At 61.6% G+C, this 25,664-nt stretch overlaps 3 protein-coding genes and 1 pseudogene across 4 annotated transcripts; 3 read left to right on the plus strand and 1 right to left on the minus strand.

The window, feature by feature from the left end:
* Positions 1–2,739: 2,739 nt before the first annotated feature.
* LOC134562903 (low affinity immunoglobulin gamma Fc region receptor III-A-like) lies at positions 2,740–7,300 on the plus strand. The gene is made up of 8 exons (XM_063420542.1): positions 2,740–2,798; positions 3,431–3,451; positions 3,540–3,770; positions 4,888–5,142; positions 5,992–6,285; positions 6,351–6,653; positions 6,732–6,818; positions 7,214–7,300. Exons 1-8 carry the CDS (start codon positions 2,750–2,752, stop codon positions 7,237–7,239), a joined length of 1,266 nt encoding a protein of 421 aa, XP_063276612.1. The 5' UTR covers positions 2,740–2,749; the 3' UTR covers positions 7,240–7,300.
* A 7,356-nt stretch (positions 7,301–14,656) lies between these two features.
* LOC134562861 (Fc receptor-like protein 3) lies at positions 14,657–17,515 on the minus strand (annotated as a pseudogene).
* Positions 17,516–18,002: 487 nt separating this feature from the next.
* On the plus strand, positions 18,003–18,947 carry LOC134562781 (Fc receptor-like A). Its single transcript, XM_063420283.1, has 3 exons — positions 18,003–18,243; positions 18,329–18,759; positions 18,933–18,947. The coding sequence occupies exons 1-3, from the start codon at positions 18,003–18,005 to the stop codon at positions 18,945–18,947; spliced, it is 687 nt and encodes a 228-aa protein (XP_063276353.1).
* A 3,623-nt stretch (positions 18,948–22,570) lies between these two features.
* On the plus strand, positions 22,571–25,620 carry LOC134562872 (Fc receptor-like protein 3). Of its 2 annotated transcripts, XR_010083272.1 has the most exons (7): positions 22,571–22,651; positions 23,380–23,400; positions 23,489–23,719; positions 23,945–24,208; positions 24,298–24,576; positions 25,130–25,400; positions 25,490–25,620. XR_010083272.1 is itself a non-coding variant. In XM_063420498.1 (6 exons), the coding sequence occupies exons 1-6, from the start codon at positions 22,603–22,605 to the stop codon at positions 25,321–25,323; spliced, it is 1,038 nt and encodes a 345-aa protein (XP_063276568.1). In that variant the 5' UTR covers positions 22,571–22,602; the 3' UTR covers positions 25,324–25,480. The 2 variants fall into 2 exon arrangements, 1 of the variants encoding a protein (XP_063276568.1); XM_063420498.1 differs by lacking the exon at positions 25,490–25,620 and having other exon boundaries at positions 25,130–25,480.
* The last annotated feature ends 44 nt before the right edge of the window (positions 25,621–25,664 follow it).

Raw genomic sequence — 25,664 nt, forward strand, 5'->3', positions numbered from 1 at the left:
GGTTCTGGGCTGCAGGAGGAGATTTGGGGGCTGTGGGGGCTGGGGTGTCCGGCTGTGCACCCCAACACTCTCTCATTCACACAGCAAAAGGAAGATGCTCTTTGTGCAGGGGGGATGAGTTCTGTTCTGGGGTCACCCAAGAGGGTCAGGTCCTGTTCAGGGTGTTCCCTGTTCAGGGAGTGACACATCCTGGGGGGATCCAGTCCCAGAGGGGGACACGTCCCAGCCAGGAGGGTGCTGGACAAGGGGAATGGCAGCTCCAGGACGGTTCCAGACTTTTCCCTTCTCGCCTGTCCCCTGCAAGGTCTGAGCCAGCAAGAGCAGCTGGGGAATGGAGCCCCAGGCAGGAAGGAGCTCCCCAGCTCCTCCTCCTGGAAGCCACTGGCCATCCAAGTGTGGGGCCCAGCCACGGCCCAGCCCCACTGCACAGGGATGGGCATTGGCCAGCCCTGCTCTGGCCAGCCCCAGGGGGCAGCCAGCACCTGAGGCTCCCCCCTGCCCCCTTGGCTTGGACTGTGGCAGCTTTAGAGCTGCTGCAGAGGTGAGAATTGCGTGGGGGAAAAAGGCCTGCCTGTGGCTTGCTCAGCCCTGCAAGAAGCACAGAAGCCAATGGCAGCCCAAGCAGTGGCTCTGGGAGGGCCTTTGATGGTTTGGAGAGCAGGGCTGGCTGGAAACCGCCCCTGCAGGGGCAGCTGTGAGGGAACCAGCCCGGAAATGCAGCAAGGGATCAGTTTGTCCCTCTCAGCAAGGGGCTGAGAGAGCCCCAGAAGTGCTGCAAATCCCACACCCATCTGCTCCACAACCTGACCGGGACCCTCCTTCTTCAACAAAACCTGCAGCCCTTTGGAACCTCCCTGGAAGAATGTTTGGATTCTGCACAGGGACAACCAGAAGAGAGGGAGAAGTGTGGAAATATTGAGCAGGGGCTCCACCCATGGGTCTGGGGAGCAGGGGTGTCCCAGCAGGAGCAGGGAGTGCCCAGGCAGGGGAATTCAGGGCAGGGTGGAGTGCATTTCCCAGGGAAGCACAACCTGAGGGACACACGGGCATTGCCACGGATCCCTGTGCACTGTTCCAAGGATGGACTGAACTTCTCCCCTTTTGGGAGCAGAACCCATGGGAAGTAAATCGAGATTCAGGATGGGAAGGAGAGAAATGGGAAGAGTTCCTGTACATGGCCCAGCCAAAGCCTTCCCCATGGGCTGGGTTGAGCCCAGCAGGCAGGGAACAATGCCATGGACCTGCTGGACACTCAGGAGATTCCACACTCGGTGTCAGCCATAAGCAAACACTGCTGTGGCATTCACCAATGGGCTCCCAAAAGGAACCAAAAAGTCTCATTTCTCTGTGATTTGTTTGTCAGTTAATTGTTGGGACAGCAACAATTGAAAGGATCCTATCATCTAGAGAACTTTATGCATTGTCAGTTTGATTTTTGTTGAGTTTCTTTTTATTGCGAAAAAAAGGCTGTGCGTAGATTATTTCCTTTATTTCATGGATGTAAAATTTTGTCTCAGCCAATTTGGCATCAGGGAATCCAACCAAATTTAGCCTGGCATTTACCATCCTCAGGGCAAGGTTGTTTCAGGTGCCCCCTTAAGTTTGGGCACCCCAGAGGTCACAGGGCCCCACTGGGGACAGAGGGAATGCTCAGGGCCCCCCCAGGACAGAGGTGACCAGGATGTGCCACCTCTGGGACAGGAATCCCCAAGGACGTGGCACCCCCAGAACCAGGACCCCCCTGGCACAAGACCCAGGCGTCCCCACACCACAGGAGCTCTTTTCCCTGCAGGCAGGGCCCCTCTGGCTGTGCCCCCCCAGGACAGAACCCACGTCCTGGGCTCAGCATGAGCAGCCTCTTCCTTGTGCTGCAGGAAAGAGAAAGTGAAAATCTTTCATCCCCCACAGCCCCACAGACACTGCCTGCACCCCTCAGCCCCCTTTTCCCCTTCCTGGGATCCCCCCGCCTGTTACCTGCTCAGGTGTTCCCTGGGATGGCTGAGGCAGGGAATGGGGGCACGAGAAAAATCCCAGGGCTGTGTGGGGCACAGACCCAGAGCCTCAACCCTGGGGTGCCTCCCTGGCCATCAGCACACTGTGGGGGCTGTGCTGGGCTCTGAGTCACCCCAAAATCTGAGGCACTCAGGGAAGGGAGCTGGGACCCCTGTGCCCACCCAGCCACCGCCCACCCCTGGGACCCCCATTCCCCTGGGACCCCAACCATGGCACCCCCATTCCCTTGGTCTCTCCTCCCTGGGATCCCCATCCCATCACTCCCACTGCCCAGGACCACCATGGCCTTGATCCCATCCCATGGGCTGCTTCTTCCCCCAGAACCCCTCTTCCCTAGGGTCCCCTTTTTCCTCCTGCACCCAAACCCTGGGACCCACATCCCATGACCTGAAATCCCTGGGGACCATGTTCCCCCAGGAGCCCCATCCCTGAAATCCAGCCCAGACATGGAGACCCCAAATCCTCTGGACCCCAATTCTCATGGACACACATCCTTAGATCCCCAGGACCCCCAAGCCCCTCCCGTCTTGGGAATACCATCCCTCAGTGAGCCCCCAGACTGTCCCCTAATGTCCCCAGCCTGTCCCCTCCTGTGTCTTCACCTTTCCCCCACCCTGCCCCCACCAGGTGCCACCGACACGTGGGGACGAGCTGTGACCTTTCTTCCTTCCTCTGCATCCGAAGAGCCGCCACCCAGGGGAGCGGTGGCCACAGCAGCGAGTGACAGCCAGCCTGGATGGCCGGGGACACGGGCATGGCCGGGAAGGTGGCACTGCTCCTGTGGGGTGAGTGCCCCGGGCATGGGCCTGACACCCCGGGGATGGGCCCTGGTGAGGCAGAGAGCGGTGGGGAGGGGGCACAGGGGGGCTGTGGGATCCCCTGAGGTCCCCAAGGCCAGCAGAGCCAGTGCATGGAGGTGACTGGGACTGTGGGGTGGCTTTGGGGACAGGAACAGAGGGACAGGAACAGGGGAACTGGGATGTGGGGACAGGAACAGGGGGACAGAGATGTGGGGACAAGGATGTGGCTACAGGCACCTTGGGGCTGGGACAGCAGTGGGGACAGGGACAGGGGCACAGGGATGCAGGGACAGGGACAAGGGCCGCGTGCCATGCAGATGGGGCATGGGGACAGGAGCCATGGGAATGGGATCACGGGCACAGGGCCATGGGGATGTGGCTGTGGGGACAGGCGCTGTGAGGATGGTGGAGGTGACCTGTGCCAGCATGGGGTGTCCACAGTGTCCCCATGTCCTGCCTCAGCCCAGGGTGACCGAGGTGTCCCTGTCCTCAAGACCTCCGTGCTACACCAGTGTTGCACTGGGGACAGTCTGGGGACAGACACCACACCTCATCCCCCGAGTGCTGCTGTCCCTGCAGGGCCACCCCCACCCAACCCTGTCCCTTCTCCCTTCCAGCCCAGACCCTCAGCCTCGCTGGTGAGTCCTCGGGGGATGCTGTGTCCCTGCCCTGCTGTCCCCAGCCCCGTGGTGGCCCTGGCAGGCTGGTGTCCCCTGTCACCCGCAGGTGCCCAGACCACCCAGCTCCTGGTGCAGCCCCCCTGGACACCAGCAGTGCTGTGGGACCGGGTGACACTGACCTGCCAGGGCTCGGGGACCGCCGGTGCCACCACCTGGTACAAGGACAGGCAGAGGTGGGGACAGAACAGAGGAGACCATGTCACTGTCACCGAGAGTGGCACCTACAGCTGTGACAGACCTGGCAGTGGGCTCAGCCCCCCCGTGACAGTCTTACAAGGTGAGTGGGAATCCTAAATGATCACGGTGACCCCTGATAGGTCTGGGTGGGCTCCACTCCATGGGTGGTCTCACACCCCTCATGTGGCCAGAGCCTGTCCCCTGCACACAGGGACATCCCAGTGCATCCCAGTGCATCCCAGGGGGATGGGACACCCATGGGGACACCTCTGCCACGGGGTTGCTTCTGCTGTCCCTGGGATCCTCCTGTGCAATGGAGACTCCACCCAGATGTTCCTGGTGCCATGGACCCCCACCTTAGACCTTTCTCGAGCCCCTCAGTGCCATGGGATCACAGGGTTATTGTTTCCCTGAGATTTTCTTGGGGTTGCTGGCCCCAAGGTGCTCAGGGTTCCCCCAAGGTTGTTGTTCCCTGGGAGTTTCCTCTGGGTTGCTGTTCCCAGAGGTAATCAGGTTTTCAGTCTTCTCTTTGCCCTGAGTGTTTCACACCAGAGGTAGTGACGACAAGCTGAGTCCGCCAGTGCACATTTCCAAGGTTGTTTATTCTTCATTATCTCAGTTCTTTCTCAGCTCTACCAGGCCTCCCTGGCAGGGTCCCTGATCTCAGTTCTGTCTCTGCTCTGCAGGGCATCCCCAGCAGAGCAGGACACGCGGCAGGACTGGGGCAGGTCAGAGAGCCCCGCACCTTATGTACAGTACCCCTGACCCAACCACTGTCCGAGACGTATTTTTTATTTACAAAATTTTACCAATACCTACTACCCATGCTAACATGTCATTTCTACTCTAAACCAATCTCTAAAACCCAACTCAGCACAAGATGGGGGACGAGAGCAAGAACAAGGAGCACAGGGGCCACTCCCCAATTCCTCCATCTTGTCTCTTCAGCCCCATATGCTAAGAATCCTAATCTCTATATTTATATTCTATAATAAACCATCCACAACTTATTTTAAATTCTTAGCATTTGTGATTCTTCCTGCATGTGAGTGTTCACTCCCATGGACAGGAATCAGAGTCAGTGTCCTCCTGGGATCTGTGTGGGTCTAACTGACCCCCCTGTACAGACCCCAGACCCCCCTGTCCGGTCTCCAAACCCTCCAGGGTGGCCAGAGGGATGTTCTAGACTCCAACAATGGGACCCTCCTGTCCCACAGATCGGCTGGTGCTGCAGGTGCCAGCACGGCCACTGCTGGAGGGGGACACGGTGACACTGCGCTGCCGGGGCTGGTGGAATCTGTCAGTCTCCACGGTGAAATTTTACCAAGATGAGAAGGATCCAGGGGGGTCCCTCAGGGGGACCGAGTTGTTCCTGCCCCCCCTGCAGCTGCACCACAGCGGCCGCTACCACTGCAGGGGCTGGCTGAGCTTGCGGCAGTCACAGTCAGCGCCGGTGACAGTGACAGTGCAGGGTGAGCACCACCACGGCTGGAACTCCAATATCCTGACAGCCCCAGAGCCACTTCCCAGAGGACTCAGAGTCACAGTCCTCCCCTCCCCTCTCCTTCCCAGAGCTCTTCTCGGTGCCGGTGCTGGAGGGTCCCCCTGAAGTCACCGAGGGGTCCCCCCTCAATCTCAGCTGCCTCAGCACCCCCAGCCCCCTGCGGCCCCGAGCCCCCCTCCTGCACCTCTTCTACCGGGACGGGCAGTTGGTGGGGGGCCCGCAGGGGTCCCCGCAGCTCCTGGTGCCCGCCGTGGGGGTCTCCCACTCGGGGAATTACAGCTGCCAGGTGCAGTCCGAGGAGGGGACCGTGCAGAAGAGCAGCGCCCGGCTCGGCGTCACGGTGCGCAGTGAGTGCGGGGATGGGCACGGGGAGCCCCCGCAGCCTCCCCGGGTCCCCCATCCTTGCTCAACCCTCTGCCTGTCACCCTGCCTTCCCAGGTCTGTCCCTGGGCCCTCCCATCACCTTCCCTGGTGCCTGCATCCCTCACCAGCTCCCCTCACCCCTCCCTGGGTTCACCTCTCCCTCTCTGAGGTCCCTCCATTGTCCTCAGGTCCCACCATCCCTGTCTGGGTCCCCAAAACCTTCCCTGTGGTTCCCTTCAACCCTCTCCATCTGTCCCCTGCCTGAATCTCCCACCCTTCCCTGGGGTCCCTTCCAGCCCTTTCCAATCCTCTCCCCCATGTCTGGGCCGTGTTCTTCCTTACTGGGATCCCCCCACCCTTCTCTGATCCTCCCCCTCCCTGAGTCCTTCACTGCTCCCTGGTGTCCCCCGCTCCTCCCATGTCCCCAGTCCCTCCTGTGTCCCCTCTCCTGCAGGGGTCCCGCCCTCGGGGGTGTCCCTGTCAGCACAGCCTCCCGGGGGACAGGTGGCACTGGGGGACCGCCTGGTGCTGAGCTGCGCGGTGGCCGCAGGGACAGGTCCCCTGTCCTTCACCTGGCACCGGGGGGGCTCAGGAGCACCGCTGGGCACCGGCCCCCACCTGGAGCCGTGGGACATTGGGGACAATGACAGCGGCCACTATCACTGCCGGGTCAGCGACGGGGACAGCGTGGCCGAGATTGTCCCCCTGAATGTCACCGTCCTGGTTGAGCGGGACGCTCGGGCTGGGGGTGACCCCACCCACGGCACCCCCATCCACCCTCACCCGGTGTCACCCCTGTCTGTGTCCCCACAGTGCCCGTGGCCAATGCCACCATCACCCCCGGTCCCCTGTCACACCAGGTGCACACAGGTGACCCCGTGACCCTGCGCTGCTCGGTGCAGGTGGGCTCAGCCCCTGTCACCTTCACCTGGCTGCACAATGGGCAGGAGGTGGCCCAGGGCCCTGTCCTGGAGCTTGGGGACATCGATGTGACACATTCGGGCACCTACCAGTGCGTGGCCACCAACCAGCTGGGACAGGACGGGCACCGCGTGTTCCGGGCACTCAGCCCCGAGCTGGCGCTGGAGGTGACACCACGAGGACACTGGAACACAGGTGGGGTCACTCAGGGTCATTGGGATTGCAGGACCCCCAGAGTGACAGGTGACCCTGACGTGTCCCTTCTGTCCCCAGCAGTGGCTGCAGGGGTTGGCGGGTCCCTCCTCTTCCTGGTCCTGCTCGTGGGTGGAGTTGTTGGCTGGCACCGGTGGAACCACATGGGTGGGTGACAATGGGGACAACAGGGGCCCTGGGGAGGTGGGGGGCACCGAGAATGTGGGGGTGATGGGCGGCACCCACAGCCCCTGACTTGGGCATTGCTGAGAGCTCAGGACCTTTGCTCAAGGCCCTCAAGGATTTGGGGTGGTGTTGGAGGGTCTTGCCGGAATGTTGGGGGTTCTTTCAGTGATCCTGGAGGAATTTGGAGGGTCTCTTTCCCTGCCAGGTTTGGAATTGTGGGAAGTCAGGGGGGCAGAACACTGGGGTGGTTCAGGGGTTCTGGGGGGCATCAGGGATGCTCAGAGGGTCTGGGAGAAATTGAGGGTCCAGTGGGGTCTCAGGATTCCTGAGGGGGCCTTGGGGACCCCACAGTTACCCCTCCCCTCTTTCCTTTGCAGCTGCCAGGAAGCAGCAGGAAAGGTGAGTGGGGGGCTCAAACCACACTGTCCCCTTTGACCCCACCCCCCAAGACCCCCCATTCCCCCACACACCCCCTTTATCCCCACAGGGCCCCCCGGATCCCCCAGCCCCCCCAGAGGAGGGGGAGGTGCTGTACACCCACGTCGCGAGCACCAAGCAGATGGGGGGTGAGTACAGGGGGGGACACACACAGAGGGACACGTCCCCCACCAGTGTCACCCCCACCCAGATCCCACAGCCAGTGTCTCTCGCAGTGTCCCCCCGTGCCACCACACTCCAGGATCCCCCGGTGACCTACGCGGAGCTGCGGGGACCCCACGGGCGACTGCGGGAACTCAGTGACATCCACGGGAACATGCTGTGACACTCGGGGCATGGGTGGGCACTGGGGGGCTCTGGGAGAACTGGGGGGCAGTGCAGGACCCCACCCATGGGCAGCCACGCGTGTGAGTCCCCCCCACTGCTCCCGTGGGTGCCCAACATTCACGGGTCGGTGGGCACAAGTGGGGGTCACGTGTGGGGCTGCACAGGGCACCCAGAGCTCCCCGTGCCCCCAGAACCCCCAAGGCCTTCCCCACCCCCCTTCCACTACCACCAGTGGCCCCCCATTCCACATCCAAGTGCACCCAGTGCCCTCACAGACTTCCCCATTCCCTCCCCACAGTGCTCCCAGTAGCCCCAGGGGCTCCCTATTTCCCCTCCCAGTGTCTCTCCCCTGTTCCCAGTAGATCCAGGTGTTTCCCATTCTGTCTCCCAGCACCCCTGCACTCCCAGTGGCTCTGCAATCCCCCTCTCAGCACTCCCAGTACACCCATGGCTCCTAATCTCTCCTCCAGTGCCAGGGGAACACAGGACTCATTTCCCTGTCATTGGCACCAAAATGCAGCTTTTTGGTTAAACTGGCAGAAATGGTGTTTCTTTGTTCAGCTCTGCTGGGCTTTAGGAATGGGATTCTCCAAGTCTGGGTTGTCACTAAAAATCAGGGTCTGCTGCCCCAGCCCCAGGCAGTGGAGGCACAAAAGGCAAAGATCTCAAAGGGCTGAGAGAAGAACAATTTCCTGTAAACAGCAAAGAGAGAACAAAACCAGCAGCAACAGCAACGAGGTTCAGAATCCAAAGGGTCACAAAAGGAACGATTGGCAGGGAGAGCTCCCCAAAAGGAACAAACCCCAGACCCTTCCCTCAGCACGATACCTGCACCAGAGGAACCTGGCAGGGGTCTGGACCTTCCTTGCTCTGATGGCCAAAGTGGCCTTCAAGGGACTCTGGATTCTCTTCTCCCCTGTCCCAAAGCCCTCGTGTGTTGCGTTCCCCACACAGTGATGTCATCAAGGCCCTGTGGGTGTTCTGGAGCCTTCCACTTTCCCAGGGCAGCCAGAATGAGCCCATGGCACAGGGTGGGGCTGAGTTTCCACTCAGTTCCAGGAGCTCTGGATGCTGCTCCATGTCAAGACAAACTGTGCCGTGCCCTCTGCTGCCAAAGGGATGGTATCCTGCTCGAAAGGTGTCTGCCAAGGGAGGCTGGAACCTCTCCTGGAATGGAAAATATGGGCACCTTCCCTCCAAAGTATTATAACTTCAAAATTACGGGGATTTCAGGCAGAGATATGGGAAAAGGAGTAACAGTTCTTTACTAGAATATGTAAAACAAGAGAAACAAACGACAACACCGCCAGCAACAACAAACCAAAGCACAAACCCAGGCCCAGCCCTGTCTCGGCTGCAGGCTCTTCCCCTCCGGTGCAGTTCCAGGCACGGCCGGCAGGGGCGCTGGGGGCTCCCGGCCGGGCAGGGTGGGTGCGATGATTCCCCCGCGGCTGCAGGGGGCGCTGTGGCGCGGGCTCGGCCGTCTCTCTCCGTGGTTAGCGGAGACTTCGCCGGCGGGAGAGAGAGAGAAGCTTCCTTCCCTCCCTGACGGGGTGGGGGCAGCGGGGAACGGGGCCACTGCGGATGGCAAAACGGGCTGCAGCAGGAACCCTGGGAGTGGCAGCTGGAACGGCGGGGGAGGCACAGCCCAGGGTGGCAAAGGAAGTGTAGAAAAAACTCCAAAGGTGCAGCAGGAGCTGCAGGGATCAGGGCTCCTGTTCCAGACTTCTCCATTCTCACTCGTCCCCTGCAGGGTCTGAGCTGGCAAGAGCAGCTGGGGAATGGAGCCCCAGGCAGGAAGGAGCTCCCCAACTCCTCCTCCTGGAAGCCACTGGCCATCCAAGTGTGGGGCCCAGCCACGGCCCAGCCCCACTGCACAGGGATGGGCATTGGCCAGCCCTGCTCTGGCCAGCCCCAGGGGGCAGCCAGCACCTGAGGCTCCCCCCTGCCCCCTTGGCTTGGACTGTGGCAGCTTCAGAGCTGCTGCAGAGGTGAGAATTGTGTGGGGGAAAAAGGCCTGCCTGTGGCTTGCTCAGCCCTGCAAGAAGCACAGAAGCCAATGGCAGCCCAAGCAGTGGCTCTGGGAGGGCCTTTGATGGTTTGGAGAGCAGGGCTGGCTGGAAACCGCCCCTGCAGGGGCAGCTGTGAGGGAAGCAGCCCGGAAATGCAGCAAGGGATCAGTTTGTCCCTCTCAGCAAGGGGCTGAGAGAGCCCCAGAAGTGCTGCAAATCCCACACCCATCTGCTCCACAACCTGACCGGGACCCTCCTCCTCCATCCTGCCTTGCCGTGGATGGACAGTGGCCGGATGCCCTGCGCCCACCAAAGCCTCTCTCTCACTGCCCTCTGCCCCTGGATGAGGAGAGGAATTTCAACAAAGGGTTCCTGGGATGAGACAAGGACCAGGAGAGATCACTCATCAAATCCTGTCATGGGCAAAACAGCGTCGCAATTCGGGATATGAATTGAAGGTATTGCTGACAAAATCACAGCAGAATAAGGAGACATCAAATAAACCCTTCAATTCACCTTCCCCATGGTAAAAATAACGATGTAGTCATTGCCTTTTGCTAGTACATGGCTTTTGCAGATTAGTTTGATGTAATATAGTTTGTAATCAGGTTTTAACTAATTTTGATACAGTTGAATTTGTCACCCTTCTTACCCTAATCCCTGTGTAAATTCTATATTTTAGTGTGATAAATATATTAGTTTAGACCCCTGCGAAATATCAAAATAGAGACTATGTACTGTGCAGTTGAACATTATCTGTTGCAGAAGTCAATAATGCCTTTATTTGTGTAACTAACTGACAACAATGAGAATAACTCTGATCATTTTGTGAAATGGCCCTAATGCTGATTGAATGTACTGGTGGAGAATCTTAGCTGTAGGATAAGATAACTTTGAAAAGAACCAAGTAAATAAACATCAAAAGAAAGAATGCAAAGAGAAATTTACCACTGACTCTTCCGTTACCAAGATCTGTCAAACCACAGAACAGGGGGCCTTGTGAGGAAATAAAATAAATTCATTTCATCGGCAGTATGGCATTGTAGTGGTTTCAGGTTCTCCAATTTCTCTATCTGAGCCATGGCACCAATTTGTGCAGTGGTTTGAGTGCCCACTAGAATTATTTACTCTGTTTTCTGCTGTGAGGTAAGGTTTCCAAGAAAAGCAAAGCAGGCTCAAAACTGAAACTGGTATGAAGACAGGTTTATTAACAAAACTACAAGAGAGAGGAAAAAATTAATAAGAACCAGAATAAAATCTTCAAAACGCTTCCTCTGCTCCCCACAAACTCCTTTATTTGGCTCTGAAAACATCCAGAGACAAAACTTGGACTTTAGGTCAGTTGCTACCTCTGAAATAGTCTTTCATCAGTTCTCTCTGACAGAGAAGTCTCTTTTGGTCTGCCATGGAAACTTCCCCACAAGAAAGAACAGTTCTCTTGTGGCTTTTTAATTCTCACAAGAGCACTCGCCCGGGACTCTGCATTGGTGAAGTCCCTCCCGTATCCCGCAGCCTTCCCACAGCTGCATAATGGGCCCTGTAAACTCACGGGGCAACATTTTAAAGATGAACATTTCATAAGGAAAGGTTTATTTCATCTCTAGGAACAAAGATCTTTTCTCTCTCTGCGGACAGCTCTTCATCTTCACCTCATCTCTCTCTCTCTCTGTTCAAGCTTCTCACAAGATCACAACTCCTTCAATATTTACTTAGTTCACCACAAATGCCTTTGCTCAGATCTACAATTTGAATACTCTCATCTCCCCACCCATGCCTTCCATGACTTAGAGGGATGCTCTAGTAGATCCCAGTCCATTACCATGGCTTACAAAAGACTTTCAGCCTAAAGCCAAGGCATCTTCTCCTTCCCTTCCCAGCTAAGATTCAACTCCTCCTCCGCTGACTTTGATATCTTCATGTTGTCTCTCTGCGTGTTTTCACTCTGTCCTTTCGTCTCACTCAAGAGAGGATTAGTGCTTTGCAAGTTTCATCTGTGCAAAGAAAGAGTCACCATTGTCCCAGGTCTGCAGAGGGCACGACGGTTCTCCCGGGCAGTGGCCCAAGGTGGTAAATTCAGCACAGGCACCAACTTTGAGAAAACGAGTCAAGGGTCAAACCACACAAAAGAATTCCCAGAACACATAAACTGGAAAGAATGTTTGAATATGTATAATCTCCTTGAATATGTATTTCATCAATACAATCAAAAGGTGCATAAGAAGAATTGTTATAGATAACCGTGTGCCTCTGGCAGTTGCCAAGCACTCAGCAAGCTGTCTGCTCTCCCCTTTATCCCTTCTTAAACACTGAGAACTTTTAAAGAGTGAGATTTGTTTCCCATACGGTTTAATCCAAAAGCTGCATTTTGGTTACAATCAGAGGGAAAAGGGTCATGTGCGTGCCCAGCACTGGGTGAGGGAATGAGGAGCCCCGTGGGGTGCTGTGAAGAGGAAGAAGGGACCCCTGAGGGGAACTGATGCCCCCCAGTGCCCCCAGTGCCCCCAGTGCCCCCAGTGCCCCCAGTGTCACAGCACGTTCTCGTAGATGTCGCTGGGGTCCCGCTATCCCTTGTAGGGTCCTGGCAGCTCCACGTTGGTCACTTGAGGATCCCGAGGTGGGGCAGGGTCAGGGGACACTTGTGGGAGCCCTGGAAGTGACACCAGTTGTGGGGGTCTTGGGTGGGGGGTGATACCTGTGGGTGATGCCTGGATGGGCAGGAAAAATGTCAGGGAAAATTGCCTCGGAAAAGGTGCCCAGGAAATCACGCTATGGGAGGAGCCGTAGCAAATAAAAGCAGTTACCTGTGACACAACAGGAGCCATTTTGCTTTGGGTTTCTTGGAGGGATCAGGGGCTCGCTCAGACGGTCAGCTTGGCTCTCATCCCCCCATCTCCTTTTCCTCCCTGTCTCCTTCTTCCCTGTCCTCACCCGTTCTTCCCTTCTTTGCTGCTTCTGGGAGGCAGCTCGTTCCTGTGACCACCTGGTGCTCCACTGCTTCCCCAGCCTGGTGCTCCAGTTTCCCCAGCCTGATGCTCCAGTTCCCCCAGCCTGGTGCTCCAGTTCCCCCAGCCTGGTGCTCCAGTTCCCCCAGCCTGGTGCTCCAGTTCCCCCAGCCTGGTGAACCAGTTTCCCCAGCCTGGTGCTCCAGTTCCCCCAGCCTGGTGCTCCAGTTTCCCCAGCCTGGTGCTCCAGTTTCCCCAGCCTGGTGCTCCACTGTTCCCCGTAGCCCCAGTACCGCAGCACCAGCCCACAGCCAGCCCGCAGCCATCGCTCACCGGTGCCAGAAACACGGAGGTGCTGCCACTTGGAAATCACACCCAGCCACTCACAAAAGCCACGAGGGCTCACCACAAGCGCGCTCCATCTGCTGAACTCTTGCCAACAGAGTGCCCGGGGTTCTTGCAGTAACGCTGTCCCTGTCTTCTGTTTCTCTCTGTGTCTCTCTTTTTCCCTCTCTACTCTCTCTTCTAATCCCCCTTTGGTAAGAACACTTACCCTCCTTTATCAATAAACAGTTCTCAGATATAATATTGCCATGTTTCTGTTTCGTTTTCATTTGAGAAATTGAAAAAAAAGAATCCTCCCCGACTGCTCCTTTTACAGTGGGATGGGACAGGGGGAGTGGGAGGGGCAATGGGGAACCCCTGGGTGTGCTGCGAGCACTGCGGGGAGAGGAGGGGGAGGTCACTGAGGGCACTCGGAGCACTAGGATGGGGGTTGGGGGGCCCCTGGGGGTACTGGGAGAGGAAATGGGGAGCACAGGGTGTCCTGACTCATCACCACCTCCCTTGGAAGGATGGACAACCATTGGGGCCATGGTGGGAGCACTCCCAGTGCTGCCCAGTGCCTCCTGCTTCCCAGGGTGTCACAGCTTCTGTTGTAGATGTTCATAGATGTCACTGGGTTCCCACGGTTGCCCGTGTGGCCCTTTCAGCTCCATGTAGGTCGCCTGAGGATCGTCCCCGGGGGATGCCAGGGAATCTGGGGGGGCCCTGTGGGAATAAGTGGGGGTGTGGAAGGGGATGGGAGGTCCTGGGGATGTGGGTAAAAGGTGTATCATGGCTGGAGGCTGCACTCACCTTTCCTGGTGCTTCCTGGCAGCTGCAAAGGAAAACTGGAGGGGTGACTTTGGAATCCCAGGGGCCCCATCCACCCACGGGAATCCTGAACCACCACAAGGATCCTCAACTCCCCCCGGGTACCCCAGAATCCCTGATGCCCCCCAGAACCCCTGAACCACCCCCAACACCCTGAGCCCGCAGAATCCAGAGCCTGGCAGGGAATGGGAGGCTCTGAATTCCCCAAAACCCCTGATAGAACCCCCAACATCCCTGCAGGACCCTGCAACACCTCGCAGACACCCTGGGCCCTGAGCCAAGGTCACTACTGGGGGCTCAGCCCCTCCCAAGTCAGGGGCTGTGGGTGCCGCCCATCACCCCCACATTCTCGGTGGCCCCCACCTCCCCAGGGCCCCTGTTGTCCCCATTGTCACCCACCCATGTGGTTCCACCGGCACCAGCCAACAACTCCACCCACGAGCAGGACCAGGAAGAGGAGGGACCCGCCAACCCCAATGGCCACTGCTGGGGACAGAAGGGACACTTCAGGGTCACCTGTCACTCTGGGGGTCCTGCAATCCCAATGACCCTGTGTGACCCCACCTGTTTTCCTGTGTCCTTGTGGTGTCACCTCCAGGGCCAGCTCGGGGCTGAGTGCCCGAAATACGCGGTGCCCGTCCTGTCCCAGCTCGTTGGTGGCCACACACTGGTAGGTGCCCGAATGTCCCACAGTGACAAATCCAAGCTCCAGGCTGGGACCCCGGGCCACCTCCTGCCCGTTGTGCAGCCAGGTGAAGGTGACAGGGGCTGAGCCCACCTGCACCGAGCAGCGCAGGGTCACGGGGTCACCTGTGTGCACCTGGTGTGACAGGGGACCGGGGGTGATGGTGGCATTGGCCACGGGCACTGTGGGGACACAGACAGGGCTGAGGTCAGGAGGAGGGGCTGGCACCTGCTGTCAGGCACTGAGGGAGTCTGTGTGGTGGCACCTGGGGACAAAGGCGTCTCCTTCATCCCCTGTGTGACACCCAGGTGTGGGGGCTGTGACCTGGGGTGGGCTGGGGATGGTGTGGGGGGCTTGAGGTGGAATGGGAATGTGTGGAACTGGGGACACTGTGGGTGGGATCACCCTCAGCCCAAGGGTCCCGCTGGCCCAGGACAGTGACATTCAATGTGGGGCTCTCGGCCACGCTGTCCCGTCACTGGCCCAGCCCTGCTGTGGCCGCTGTCTTTGTCCCCAATGTCCCACAGCTCCAGGCGGGGGCCGGTGCCCAGCGGTGCCCCCGAGCCCCCCCGGTGCCAGGTGAAGGACAGGGGACCTGTCCCTGCGGCCACCGCGCAGCTCAGCACCAGGCTGTCCCCCAGTGCCACCTGTCCCCCGGGGGGCTGTGCTGACAGGGACACCCCCGAGGGCGGGACCCCTGCAGGAGAGGGGACACAGGAGGGACTGGGGACATGGGAGGAGTGGGGGACACCAGGGAGCAGTGAAGGACTCAGGGAGGGGGAGGATCAGGGAAGGGTGGGGGGATCCCAGTAAGGAAGAACACGGCCCAGACATGGGGGAGAGGATTGGAAAGGGCTGGAAGGGACCCCAGGGAAGGGTGGGAGATTCAGGCAGGGGACAGATGGAGAGGGTTGAAGGGAACCACAGGGAAGGTTCTGGGGACCCAGACAGGGATGGTGAGACCTGTGGACAATGGAGGGACCTCAGAGAGGGAGAGGTGCACCCAGGGAGGAGTGAGGGGCCCTGGTGAGGGATGCAGGCACCAGGGAAGGTGATGGGAGGGCCCAGGGACAGACCATGGAAGGCAGGGCAGCAGGCAGAGGGTTGAGCAAGGATGGAGAACCCGGGGAGGCTGTGGGGGCTCCCCGTGCCCATCCCCGCACTCACTGCGCACCGTGACGCCGAGCCGGGCGCTGCTCTTCTGCACGGTCCCCGCCACGGACTGCACCTGGCAGCTGTAATTCCCCGAGTGGGAGACACCCACGGCAGGCACCAGGAGCTGTGGGGACCCCTGCGGGCCCCCCACCAACTGCCCGTCCCGGTAGAAGAGGTGCAGGAGGGGGGCTCGGGGCCGCAGGGGGCTGGGGGGGCTCAGGCAACTGAGAGTCAGGGGGGACCCCTTGGTGACTTCAGGGGGACCCTCCAGCACTGGCACCATGAAGAGCTCTGGGAAGAGAGGGGAGGGGGATTTGTGACCCCGAGTCCCTGGGGGTTTTGGGGGTGCTGAGGTGTGAGGTGTGGGGTGCTCACCCTGCACTGTCACTGTCACCGGCACCGACTCCTGCCACTCCTGTGATACCCCGGACTTCACCCAGCCCCTGCAGTGGTAGCGGCCGCTGTGGTGCAGCTGCAGAGGGGACAGGGAAAGCTCGGTCCCGCTGAGGGTCCCCCTCACCTCCTCATCCCCACGGTAGAATCTAACCCCGGTGACCGACTCGTCCCTCCAGGCCCGGCAGCGCAGTGTCACCGTGTCCCCCTCCAGCAGTGGCTGTGCTGGCACCTGCAGCACCAACGGCGCTGTGGGACAGGAGGGTCCTGTCACACTGGGGGACCCCCGTTTTCACGGGGACCCCCCCATGGGGTCACGCCCAAAAACTCCAGGGGTCCCCAATCCCACAAGCAGGGTCCCCCCACACTGGGATGCTCTGGGATGTCCCCGTGTGCAGGGGACGGGCTCTGGTCACACCAGGGGTGACCCAAGAGGAGCCCACCCAGAGCCTTCAGAGTCCAGCAGGTGCCACTCTGGGGACACCCAAACTCTCCTCACCATTTAAGACTCTCACGGGGGGACTGAGCCCACTGCCGGCTCTGTCACACGTGTAGTTGCCACTCTCGGTGACAGTGACGTAGTCTCGTGTCTTCTGCCCCCATCGCTGCCCATCCTTGTACCAGGTGGTGGCACCGGCGGTCCCCAAGCCCTGGCAGATCAGTGTCACCCGGTCCCACAGCACTGCTGGTGTCCAGGGGGGCTCCACCAGGATCTGGGTGGTCTGGGCGCCTGCAGGTGACAGGGGACACCAGCCTGCCAGGGCCACCACGGGGCTGGGGACAGCGGGGCAGGGACACGGCATCCCCCGAGGACTCACCAGCGAGGCCGAGGGTCTGGACTGGAAGGGAGAAGGGACAGGGCTGGGTGGGGGTGGCACTGCAGGGACAGCAGCACCCGGGGGATGAGGTGTGGTGTCTGTCCCCAGACTGTCCCCAGTGGAACACTGGTGCAGCACGGAGGTCTTGAGGACAGGGACACCTCGGTCACCCTGGGCTGAGGCAGGACATGGGGACACTGTGGACACCCCATGCTGGCACAAGTCACCACCACCATCCTCACAGTGCCTGTCCCCACAGCCACATCCCCATGGCCCTGTGCCCGTGATCCCATTCCCATGGCTCCTGTCCCCATGCCCCCATCTTCATGGCACGTGGCCCTTGTCCCTGTCCCTGCCTCCCTGTGCCCCTGTCCCTGTCCCCACTGCTGCCCCAGCCCCAAGGTGCCTGTAGCCACATCCTTGTCCCCACATCTCTTTCCCCCTGCTCCTGTCCCCACATCCCAATTCCCCTGTTCCTGTCCCTCTGTTCCTGTCCCCAAAGCCACCCCACAGTCCCCGTCACCTCCATGCACTGGCTCTGCTGGCCTTGGGGACCTCAGGGGACCCCCCAGCCCCCCTGTGCCCCCTCCCCACCGCTCTCTGCCTCACCAGGGCCCATCCCCGGGGTGCCAGGCCCATGCCCGGGGCACTCACCCCACAGGAGCAGTGCCACCTTCCCGGCCATCCCCGTGTCCCCGGCCATCCAGGCTGGCTGTCACTCGCTGCCAGGAGCTGCTGTCCCCTGGGTGGTGGCTCTTTGGGCAAAGGGGAAGGAAGTGAGGTCAGGTCTTATCTCCACGAGTAGGTGGTCCTTGGTGGGGGCAGGGTGGCCACAAGCTGGGGACGGGCTCTGGACAGGCTGGGGACAAGGCTGGGGACAAGGCTGGGTGGCACACGGTGGGACATGGGGTTCTCAGGAGTGGGGGGCTCAGGGGAATGGGGGTCCCAGGGATGGGAGTCCCAGGGGAACGTGGGATCCAAGGATTTGGGGTCATGGGAGGGGGGTCCTGGGGATGAGGTTTGGGGAATGGGGGGTGACATGGGAATGGGCGGGGCAGTGCTAGGAGAATCAGGTTCCTGGGTGAGGGGGGATTATAGATGATGGAATTTGGGGAGAATATTCCTTGGGAATGGGGGCCCTGGGCCATGAATGTCTTGGGGGGTCTCTGTGAAAACGGGGGTCCCCCAGTGTGACAGGACCCTCCTGTCCCACAGCCCCGCTGGTGCTGCAGGTGCCAACAATGCCACTGCTGGAGGGGGACACGGTGACACTGCGCTGCCGGGGCTGGCAGGACATGGTTGTCATCTGGGTGCGATTCTACCGTGGGGATGAGGAGGTGAGGGGGACCCTCAGCAGGACCGAGCTGTCCCTGTCCCCTCTGCAGCTGCACCACAGCGGCCGCTACCACTGCAAGGGCCGGGTGAACTCCGGGGTATCACGGGGGTGGCAGGAGTCAGCACAGGTGACAGTGACAGTGCAGGGTGAGCACCCCACACCTCACACCTCAGCACCCCCAAAACCCCCAGGGACTCGGGGTCACAAATCCCCCTCCCCTCTCCTTCCCAGAGCTCTTCTCGGTGCCAGTGCTGGAGGGTCCCCCTGAAGTCACCAAGGGGTCCCTCCTCAATCTCAGCTGCCTCAGCACCCCCAGCCCCCTGCGGCCCCGAGCCCCCCTCCTGCACCTCTTCTACCGGGACGGGCAGTTGGTGGGGGGCCCGCAGGGGTCCCCGCAGCTCCTGGTGCCCGCCGTGGGGGTCTCCCACTCGGGGAATTACAGCTGCCAGGTGTGGTCCGAGGAGGGGGCCGTGCAGAAGAGCAGCGCCCGGCTCGGCGTCACGGTGCGCAGTGAGTGCGGGGATGGGCACGGGGAGCCCCCGCAGCCCTGCCTGGAGACCGCCATTCCTGCCCAGACCCCCATTCCTGCCCGGACCCCCATCCGTGTCATGGGTCCCCCCGTCCTTCCTGTGTCTCCCTCCGGCTCCCCCAGCCCATCGTGGGTACCCCCCTCTTCCCCATTAAACTTTTCCCCCATCCCCCCATCCCTGCTCGGCTCCATCTCTCACCGGGTCGCTTCAGCCGTCCCTGAGCCAACCCCACCCCTCTCTGACCTCTCCCCACAGTCCCCAGGTCCCACTGTCTCCTCCCTGCTGTCCCCCCACTCCCTCTGCAGGTGTCCCCTCCCTGAGCCCCCTGTCGCTCCTTGCTGCTCCTGTCCAGCCCCACCCCAGCTCTGCGCCCCCTCTTCCTCACTGCCCTCCCCCTGCCCCTCCCCGTTCCCCCCGCGTCCCTCACTGTGACACCGGGGGCACTGCTGGCACTGCCCGTGGGTGTCCCCTCCTGTCCCCGGCTCCCGTGGCTGCCCACGAGTGGGGGGTCCCATGTGGGGCTGTCCAGAGCTCCCCGTTCCAGTGCTCCCAGTGCTCCCAGTACCCCCAGGGGCTCCCCATTCCCTCCCCCAGTGCCAGGGGACACAGGACCCCCGTCCCTCCCACTGGATCCAAACCGCAGTTTTTTGATTAAAGCGGCAGAAATGGATTTTGTTTGCTCGGCTCGGACGGAGGAGGCTCCGCTCAGGCTCTTGTGGGATTTGCAGGAGTTTTGGGGCTCCCTCAATCCCTTGGGAACAGGGACAAAATGATCAATTTGGGCATTTCCGGGCCGGTTCCGTCGCGGCTGCCCCGCAGAGGGGAAGGAGCTGCCGCTCCCCGTTTGTCCCCTCTCGGTGACACCGGCCAAGGGCTCGGGGACCCCACGGGCACCGATCCCGCCGCTGCGGAGCCCCTCGGGCCGGGCTGGACCCCCGGGGGTGTCCCCAAATCCCACCCCAAAGCCCGCCCAGCTCCATCCCCCCGGTTCCCCCTGTTATAAACGTAGATGGTTAATTCATGTTCTTATGATAAATTAGAAATTTATAAAATGGTATAAAGTGACATCAGGTAGAAGTTTATGTTTTAAGAGATTCTGCAGCAGACGGCGAAACTGACCGCGCTGAGACAATCGGTGCCTCATTCAGAAAAGGAACAAAGGGATTTTCCGGGAAAGCCGCAGCTGCCCCAAGCACCAGGGAGGGACCCCGGGATAAACTGGCACCAGCAATTCACACCTTGGGTGCCACCTCCGTGGACCATCCTCGATATCCCGACCACTCATCAACTATAAGGACCTATAGAAATTGGACATTAACACTTGAGCTAAGAAAAGAACTCTTTTCTGCTTGGTCGGGGAGCCTCCCGAATTTGTTTAGTTAGTGGAGAAACAATAGGGAATCTGGGGAAATATTGCCACGGGCTAAATAAAGTGTATAAAATCCAAGCCCCGACCAGGCGAATTTGTGAACGTTGGGGGAGATCGCTGCTGCCAGACCCTGTATCTCACGGTTCACCCTTGGCATTTCCCAGGAAAACTCTGTCAAGTTTCTCCGCTGTTGGTGGCTTATCGAAATTCTGGGATTTGATTTGTTATTAATAAACCAAATTATTATTAAAATTGGAATATCTGATTGGCATTTATAACACCCCCGGTGCCCCCAGCCCCGCAGCCGGCGCTCCCCGAGCCCCGGAGCTGCTGCGGAGCCTCGGCCGGGCCCGGGCCCGGGCAGGGAGGGCGGAGGGGACCGGGGGGTCCCCGGAGGAGCCCCCGGCGCTGCGGGACCCGAGCCCTGCCCTCGGGGCGCTGTCGCGGGTGGCGGCCGCGGGCACCGGCGGTGGCCCTGTGTCCCCAGCGGCGGTGGCAGCGTGTCCGAGGCCACTGTCGCGATGTGTCGGGACCGGCTGTTGCCACGGCAACGGCACCAACAGCTCCGGGGAGTGTGGGGACAGCGGGGTCACCTCCCCCTGCCCCAGCACGGCCGGGGGGGGGCGGAGGCACTGCTCGAACTTTCCACGTTGGGCGCCAGGACGGGGTCCCCAGGATGTGTCACCCCCAGGATGTGTCACCCCCAGGATGTGTCACCCCAGGACAGGGACACCCCTGAACAGGGACAGGACCCCCTGAATGTGTCACCCCCAGGACAGGGACACCCCTGAACAGGGACAGGACTTCCCTGGATGTGCCACCCCAGGGCATGTCACCCCCAGAACAGGGACAGGAACCCCCTGGATGTGCCACCCCCAGGACGTGTCACCTCCAGGACATGTCACCCCCAGAACAGGGACACTCCTGAACAGGGACAGGACCCCTGGATGTGTCACCCCCAGGACATGTCACCCCCAGAACAGGGACACCTCTGAACAGGGATAGAACCCCCCTGGATGTGTCACCCCCAGGATGTGTCACCCCCAGGGATATCCCAGAACAGGGACAGGGTCCCCTGGATGTGCCACCCCTGGATGTGTCACCCCCAGGACGTGTCACCACCCTGGGACACCCCTGAACATCGACACCCCAAAACAGGGACACCCCTGAACAGGGACAGGACCCCTTGGATGTGCCACTCCTGGATGTGTCACCCCCAGAACAGGGACATCTCAGAACAGGGACACACCTGAAAAGGGACAGGACCCCCCTGGATGTGTCACCCCCAGGACCTGTCATCCCCAGGATGTGTCACCCCAGAACAGGGACAGGACCCCCTGGATGTGCCACCCCCAGGATGTGCCACCCCCAAAACAGGGACACCCCAGAACAGGGACAGGATCCTCTGGATGTGCCACCCCTGGATGTGTCACCCCCAGGACGTGCCACCCCCAGAACAGGGACACCCAAGAGCAGGGACAAGACCACCTGGATGTGTCACCCCCTGAACAGGGACAGGACCCCTGGATGTGCCCCCCAAGGACAGAGCCCCCACCCCCCCGTCTGACTCAGCACAAACGGCCTCTTCCTTCTGCTGCAGGAGAGAGAAAGTGAAAGTGTGGGGGGGTCACAGCCGGACACCCCCAAACCGCCTCCCCCAGCCCCCCCTCCAGCCCCGCACCCCCTTTTCCCCTCCCCGGGGTCCCCCCAGCCCATCCCTGCTCAGGAGTTCCCCGGGATCACCAAGCCATGAACGGGGGGTGTGAAAGTGGCAGAAAAAAGGAAGGAAATGGAAATGAAAAGAGGAAAAAGCCCCTGGGAGGGCGGGGAGAGAACCTCGGAATCCACCTGGGGTGACGCCCCCAAACCACGAGAGCACCGGGGGGGCAGGGAGGGGCCCTGGGTCACCCCAAAATCTGAGGCACCCCAGGAAGGAGCTGTGACCCACGGGCCCACCCAGCCCCTGCCCACCCTGGGACCCTCATTCCCCTTTGACCTCAACTATGAGACCCCCATTCCTTGTGTCCCCCCTCCCTGGGACCCCCATCCCGGGACTGCCGTTCCCCAGATCGCCATTCCCAAGGGACCCTCTCCCGTTCATTCCATCCCCCCAAATCCCCCTTCCCTCAGCCCTTGATTCTCCCAGGGCCCCCCATTCCAGTGACACCCCCATCCCTGGCACCCCCATCCCAGACCCCAAATCCCCGGAGCCCTCGTTCCCATGGGACTCCCATCCCTGAGTCCCCCCAGCCCTGGGGACCCCCATTCCCACTGCATCCCCATCCCCATGGCTCCCCCTCCTCAGGACCCCCCATTCCCCTGGACACCCATCCCTGGGACCCCCCATTCCCCAGGGACCCCCCATTCCCCTGGACACCCATCCCTGGCTCCCCAAACCCCCTGAGCCCCCCACTCCTGACAACCCCATGTCCCCCATGTGCCACCCAGCCTTGTCCCCACCCTGTCCCAAATTTGTGACCCCCCTGCCCCCACCCTGTGCCACCACCACGTGGGGAGGGGATGTAAATTCTCTTCCTTCCCCTTTTAACTCAAGAGCCGCCACGCTGGGGACAGGTGGCCACAGCAGCGAGTGACAGCCAGCCTGGATGGCCGGGGACACGGGGATGGCCGGGAAGGTGGCACTGCTCCTGTGGGGTGAGTGCCCAGGGCACGGGCCTGGCACCCCGGGAATGGGCCCTGGTGAGGCAGAGAGCGGTGGGGAGGGGGCACAGGGGGGCTGGAGGGTCCCCTGAGGTCCCCAAGGCCAGCAGAGCCAGTGAGGACAGAGCCAGTGACCCACCTGTGTCACCAGGGTTGCGGGGTGGCTGTGGGGACAGGAATGGGGGGACAGGGATTTGGGGACAGGAATTTGAGGTTTGGCACCTTGGGGCTGGGGCAGCGGTGGGGACAGGGACAGAGGGATGTGGGGACAGGGACAAGGGGACAAGCACCATGGGGGTGTGGCCATGGGGACAGGTGCCATCAGAATGGGACCATGGGGACAGGGCCATGGGGATGTGACTGTGGGGCTGGCGGGGGTGACCTGTGCCAGCCTGGGGTGGCTGTGATGTCCCCATGCCCGGGGTGGCCGTGGTGTCCCCATGCCCGGGGTGTCCACATTGTCCCCATGTCCTGCCTCAGCCCGTTGTGGCCGTGGTGTCCCCGAGGCGTCCGTGCCACCCGAAAGTGGCGCATGGGTGGCTGTGACACCGAGCTGTCCCCTGGGAGCCTCTCCAGACCTGCCGGGGACTGTCCCCGAGCACTTTCCCACAAGAAGCCGTGTCCCCACGGGGACAGCTCGGGGACAGCCCCACACCCCGCCCCCGTGTGCCACTGTCCCCGCGGTGCCACCCCCACCCAGCCCTGTCCCTTCTCCCTTCCAGCCCAGACCCTCGGCCTCGCCGGTGAGTCCTCGGGGGATGCCGTGTCCCTGTCCTGCTGTCCCCAGCCCCGTGGTGGCCGTGGCAGGCTGGTGTCCCCTGTCACCCGCAGGTGCCCAGACCACCCAGCTCCTGGTGGAGCCCCCCTGGACACCAGCAGTGCAGTGGGACACGGTGACACTGACCTGCCAGGGCTCGGGGACCGCCGGTGCCACAGCCTGGTACAGGAACGGGCGGCAATTGTGGCAGGAGGATTCCGACCAACTCACTGTCACCGAGAGTGGCACCTACACGTGTGACAGAGCCGGCAGTGGGCTCAGCCCCTCCGTGAGAGTCTTAAATGGTGAGGGGGGGTTGGGTGTCCCCAGAGTGGCACCTGCTGGACTCTGAAGGCTCTGGGTGGGCTCCTCTTGGGTCACCCCTGGTGTGACCAGAGCCCATCCCCTGCACACGGGGACATCCCAGAGCATCCCAGTGTGGGGGGACCCTGTTTGTGAGATTGGGGACCCCTGGAGTGCTGGGGGGGTCCCGGTGCCATCGGGTGTGACGGGACCCCTCTGTCCCACAGACTGGCTGGTGCTGCAGGTGCCGGCGTGGCCACTGCTGGAGGGGGACACGGTGACACTGCGCTGCCGGGGCTCGGAGGACGAGTCTGTCACCTCGGTGTCATTCTACCGCGAGAAGAAGAAACTGTGGGGGCTCCGCGATGTCCCCGAGCTGTCCCTGTCCCCTCTAGAGCTGCACCACAGGGGCCGCTACCACTGCAGGGGCAAGGTGGACTACTGGGGGTGGAAGTGGCGGGAGTCGGCACCGGTGACAGTGACAGTGCACGGTGAGCACCTCACAGCCGCCACCATGACACCCCCACTGCCCCTCCCCAGGGACTCGGGGTCACAAATCCCCCTCCCCTCTCCTTCTCAGAGCTCTTCTCGGTGCCGGTGCTGGAGGGTCCCCCTGAAGTCACCGAGGGGTCCCCCCTGACTCTCAGCTGCCTCAGCACCCCCAGCCCCCTGCGGCCCCGAGCCCCCCTCCTGCACCTCTTCTACCGGGACGGGCAGTTGGTGGGGGGCCCGCAGGGGTCCCCGCAGCTCCTGGTGCCCGCCGTGGGGGTCTCCCACTCGGGGAATTACAGCTGCCAGGTGTGGTCTGAGGGGGGGACCGTGCAGAAGAGCAGCGCCCGGCTCGGCGTCACGGTGCGCAGTGAGTGCGGGGATGGGCACGGGGAACCCCCACAGCCTCCCCGGGTCCCCTGGCTGGGGACCCCCGGCCTTCCCTGGGGACCCCCGGCCCTCCCTTGGGACCCCCAGCCCTCCCTGTCGCCATTCCCGGCTCTCCCCGTCACTGCCCAGGTCCCTCCCAGGTCTCGTTCCGTCCTTTCCTGGTTCCCGTTATCCCTTCTTGGATCCCACCCTGAGTCCCCCCATCCTTCCCTGACGCCTTTTCCACCTCCCCCATCACTGCTCGGGTCCCCCCATCCCTTCCCGAGTCCCTCCCTGGGTCCCCCCCATCCTTTCCCGGGTCCCTCCAACCCGTCCCCGGTCCCACTCCGTGTCCCCTCATCGCTGTCCCCTCACCCCTCCCTGGGTCCCCTCCAGCCGTCCCTGGGGTCCCCTCCCTGAGCCCCCAATGGTTCCTTGGGGTTCCTTTCCAAGCCCCCCTTGGCTCTGTGCCCCCTCTTCCTCACTGCCATCCCCCTGCCCCTCTCTGCCCCCTCCATGTCCCTCACTGTCCCCTTGTGTCCCCTCTCCTGCAGGGGTCCCGCCCTCGGGGGTGTCCCTGTCAGCACAGCCCCCCGGGGGACAGGTGGCACTGGGGGACAGCCTGGTGCTGAGCTGCGCGGTGGCCGCAGGGACAGGTCCCCTGTCCTTCACCTGGCACCGGGGGGGGCTCGGGGGCACCGCTGGGCACCGGCCCCCGCCTGGAGCTGTGGGACATTGGGGACAGTGACAGCGGCCACTATCACTGCCGGGTCAGCGACGGGGACAGCGTGGCCGAGAGTGTCCCCCTGAATGTCACCGTCCTGGGTGAGCGGGACCCTCGGGCTGGGGGTGACCCCACCCACGGCACCCCCATCCCACCTCACCTGGTGTCACCCCTCTCTGTGTCCCCACAGCGCCCGTGGCCAATGCCACCATCACCCCCGGTCCCCTGTCACACCAGGTGCACTCAGGTGACCCCGTGACCCTGCGCTGCTCGGTGCAGGTGGGCTCAGCCCCTGTCACCTTCACCTGGCTGCACAACGGGCAGGAGGTGGCCCGGGGTCCTGTCCTGGAGCTTGGGGACATCGA

Source organism: Prinia subflava, chromosome 31 (assembly GCF_021018805.1).
Source record: "Prinia subflava isolate CZ2003 ecotype Zambia chromosome 31, Cam_Psub_1.2, whole genome shotgun sequence".
Taxonomy (NCBI): domain Eukaryota; kingdom Metazoa; phylum Chordata; class Aves; order Passeriformes; family Cisticolidae; genus Prinia; species Prinia subflava.

Coding starts and splice junctions, on each gene's coding strand:
- LOC134562872 (XM_063420498.1), top strand. CDS start 22,603: ATGGCCGGGGACACGGGGATGGCCGGGAAGGTGGCACTGCTCCTGTGG. Junction 24,209..24,297: donor GGTGACAGTGACAGTGCACG/GTGAGCACCTCA, acceptor TCTCCTTCTCAG/AGCTCTTCTCGGTGCCGGTG. Junction 24,577..25,129: donor GCTCGGCGTCACGGTGCGCA/GTGAGTGCGGGG, acceptor CCTCTCCTGCAG/GGGTCCCGCCCTCGGGGGTG.
- LOC134562781 (XM_063420283.1), top strand. CDS start 18,003: ATGCCACTGCTGGAGGGGGACACGGTGACACTGCGCTGCCGGGGCTGG. Junction 18,244..18,328: donor GGTGACAGTGACAGTGCAGG/GTGAGCACCCCA, acceptor TCTCCTTCCCAG/AGCTCTTCTCGGTGCCAGTG.
- LOC134562903 (XM_063420542.1), top strand. CDS start 2,750: ATGGCCGGGGACACGGGCATGGCCGGGAAGGTGGCACTGCTCCTGTGG. Junction 3,452..3,539: donor CCAGACCCTCAGCCTCGCTG/GTGAGTCCTCGG, acceptor TGTCACCCGCAG/GTGCCCAGACCACCCAGCTC. Junction 6,286..6,350: donor GCGGGACGCTCGGGCTGGGG/GTGACCCCACCC, acceptor GTGTCCCCACAG/TGCCCGTGGCCAATGCCACC.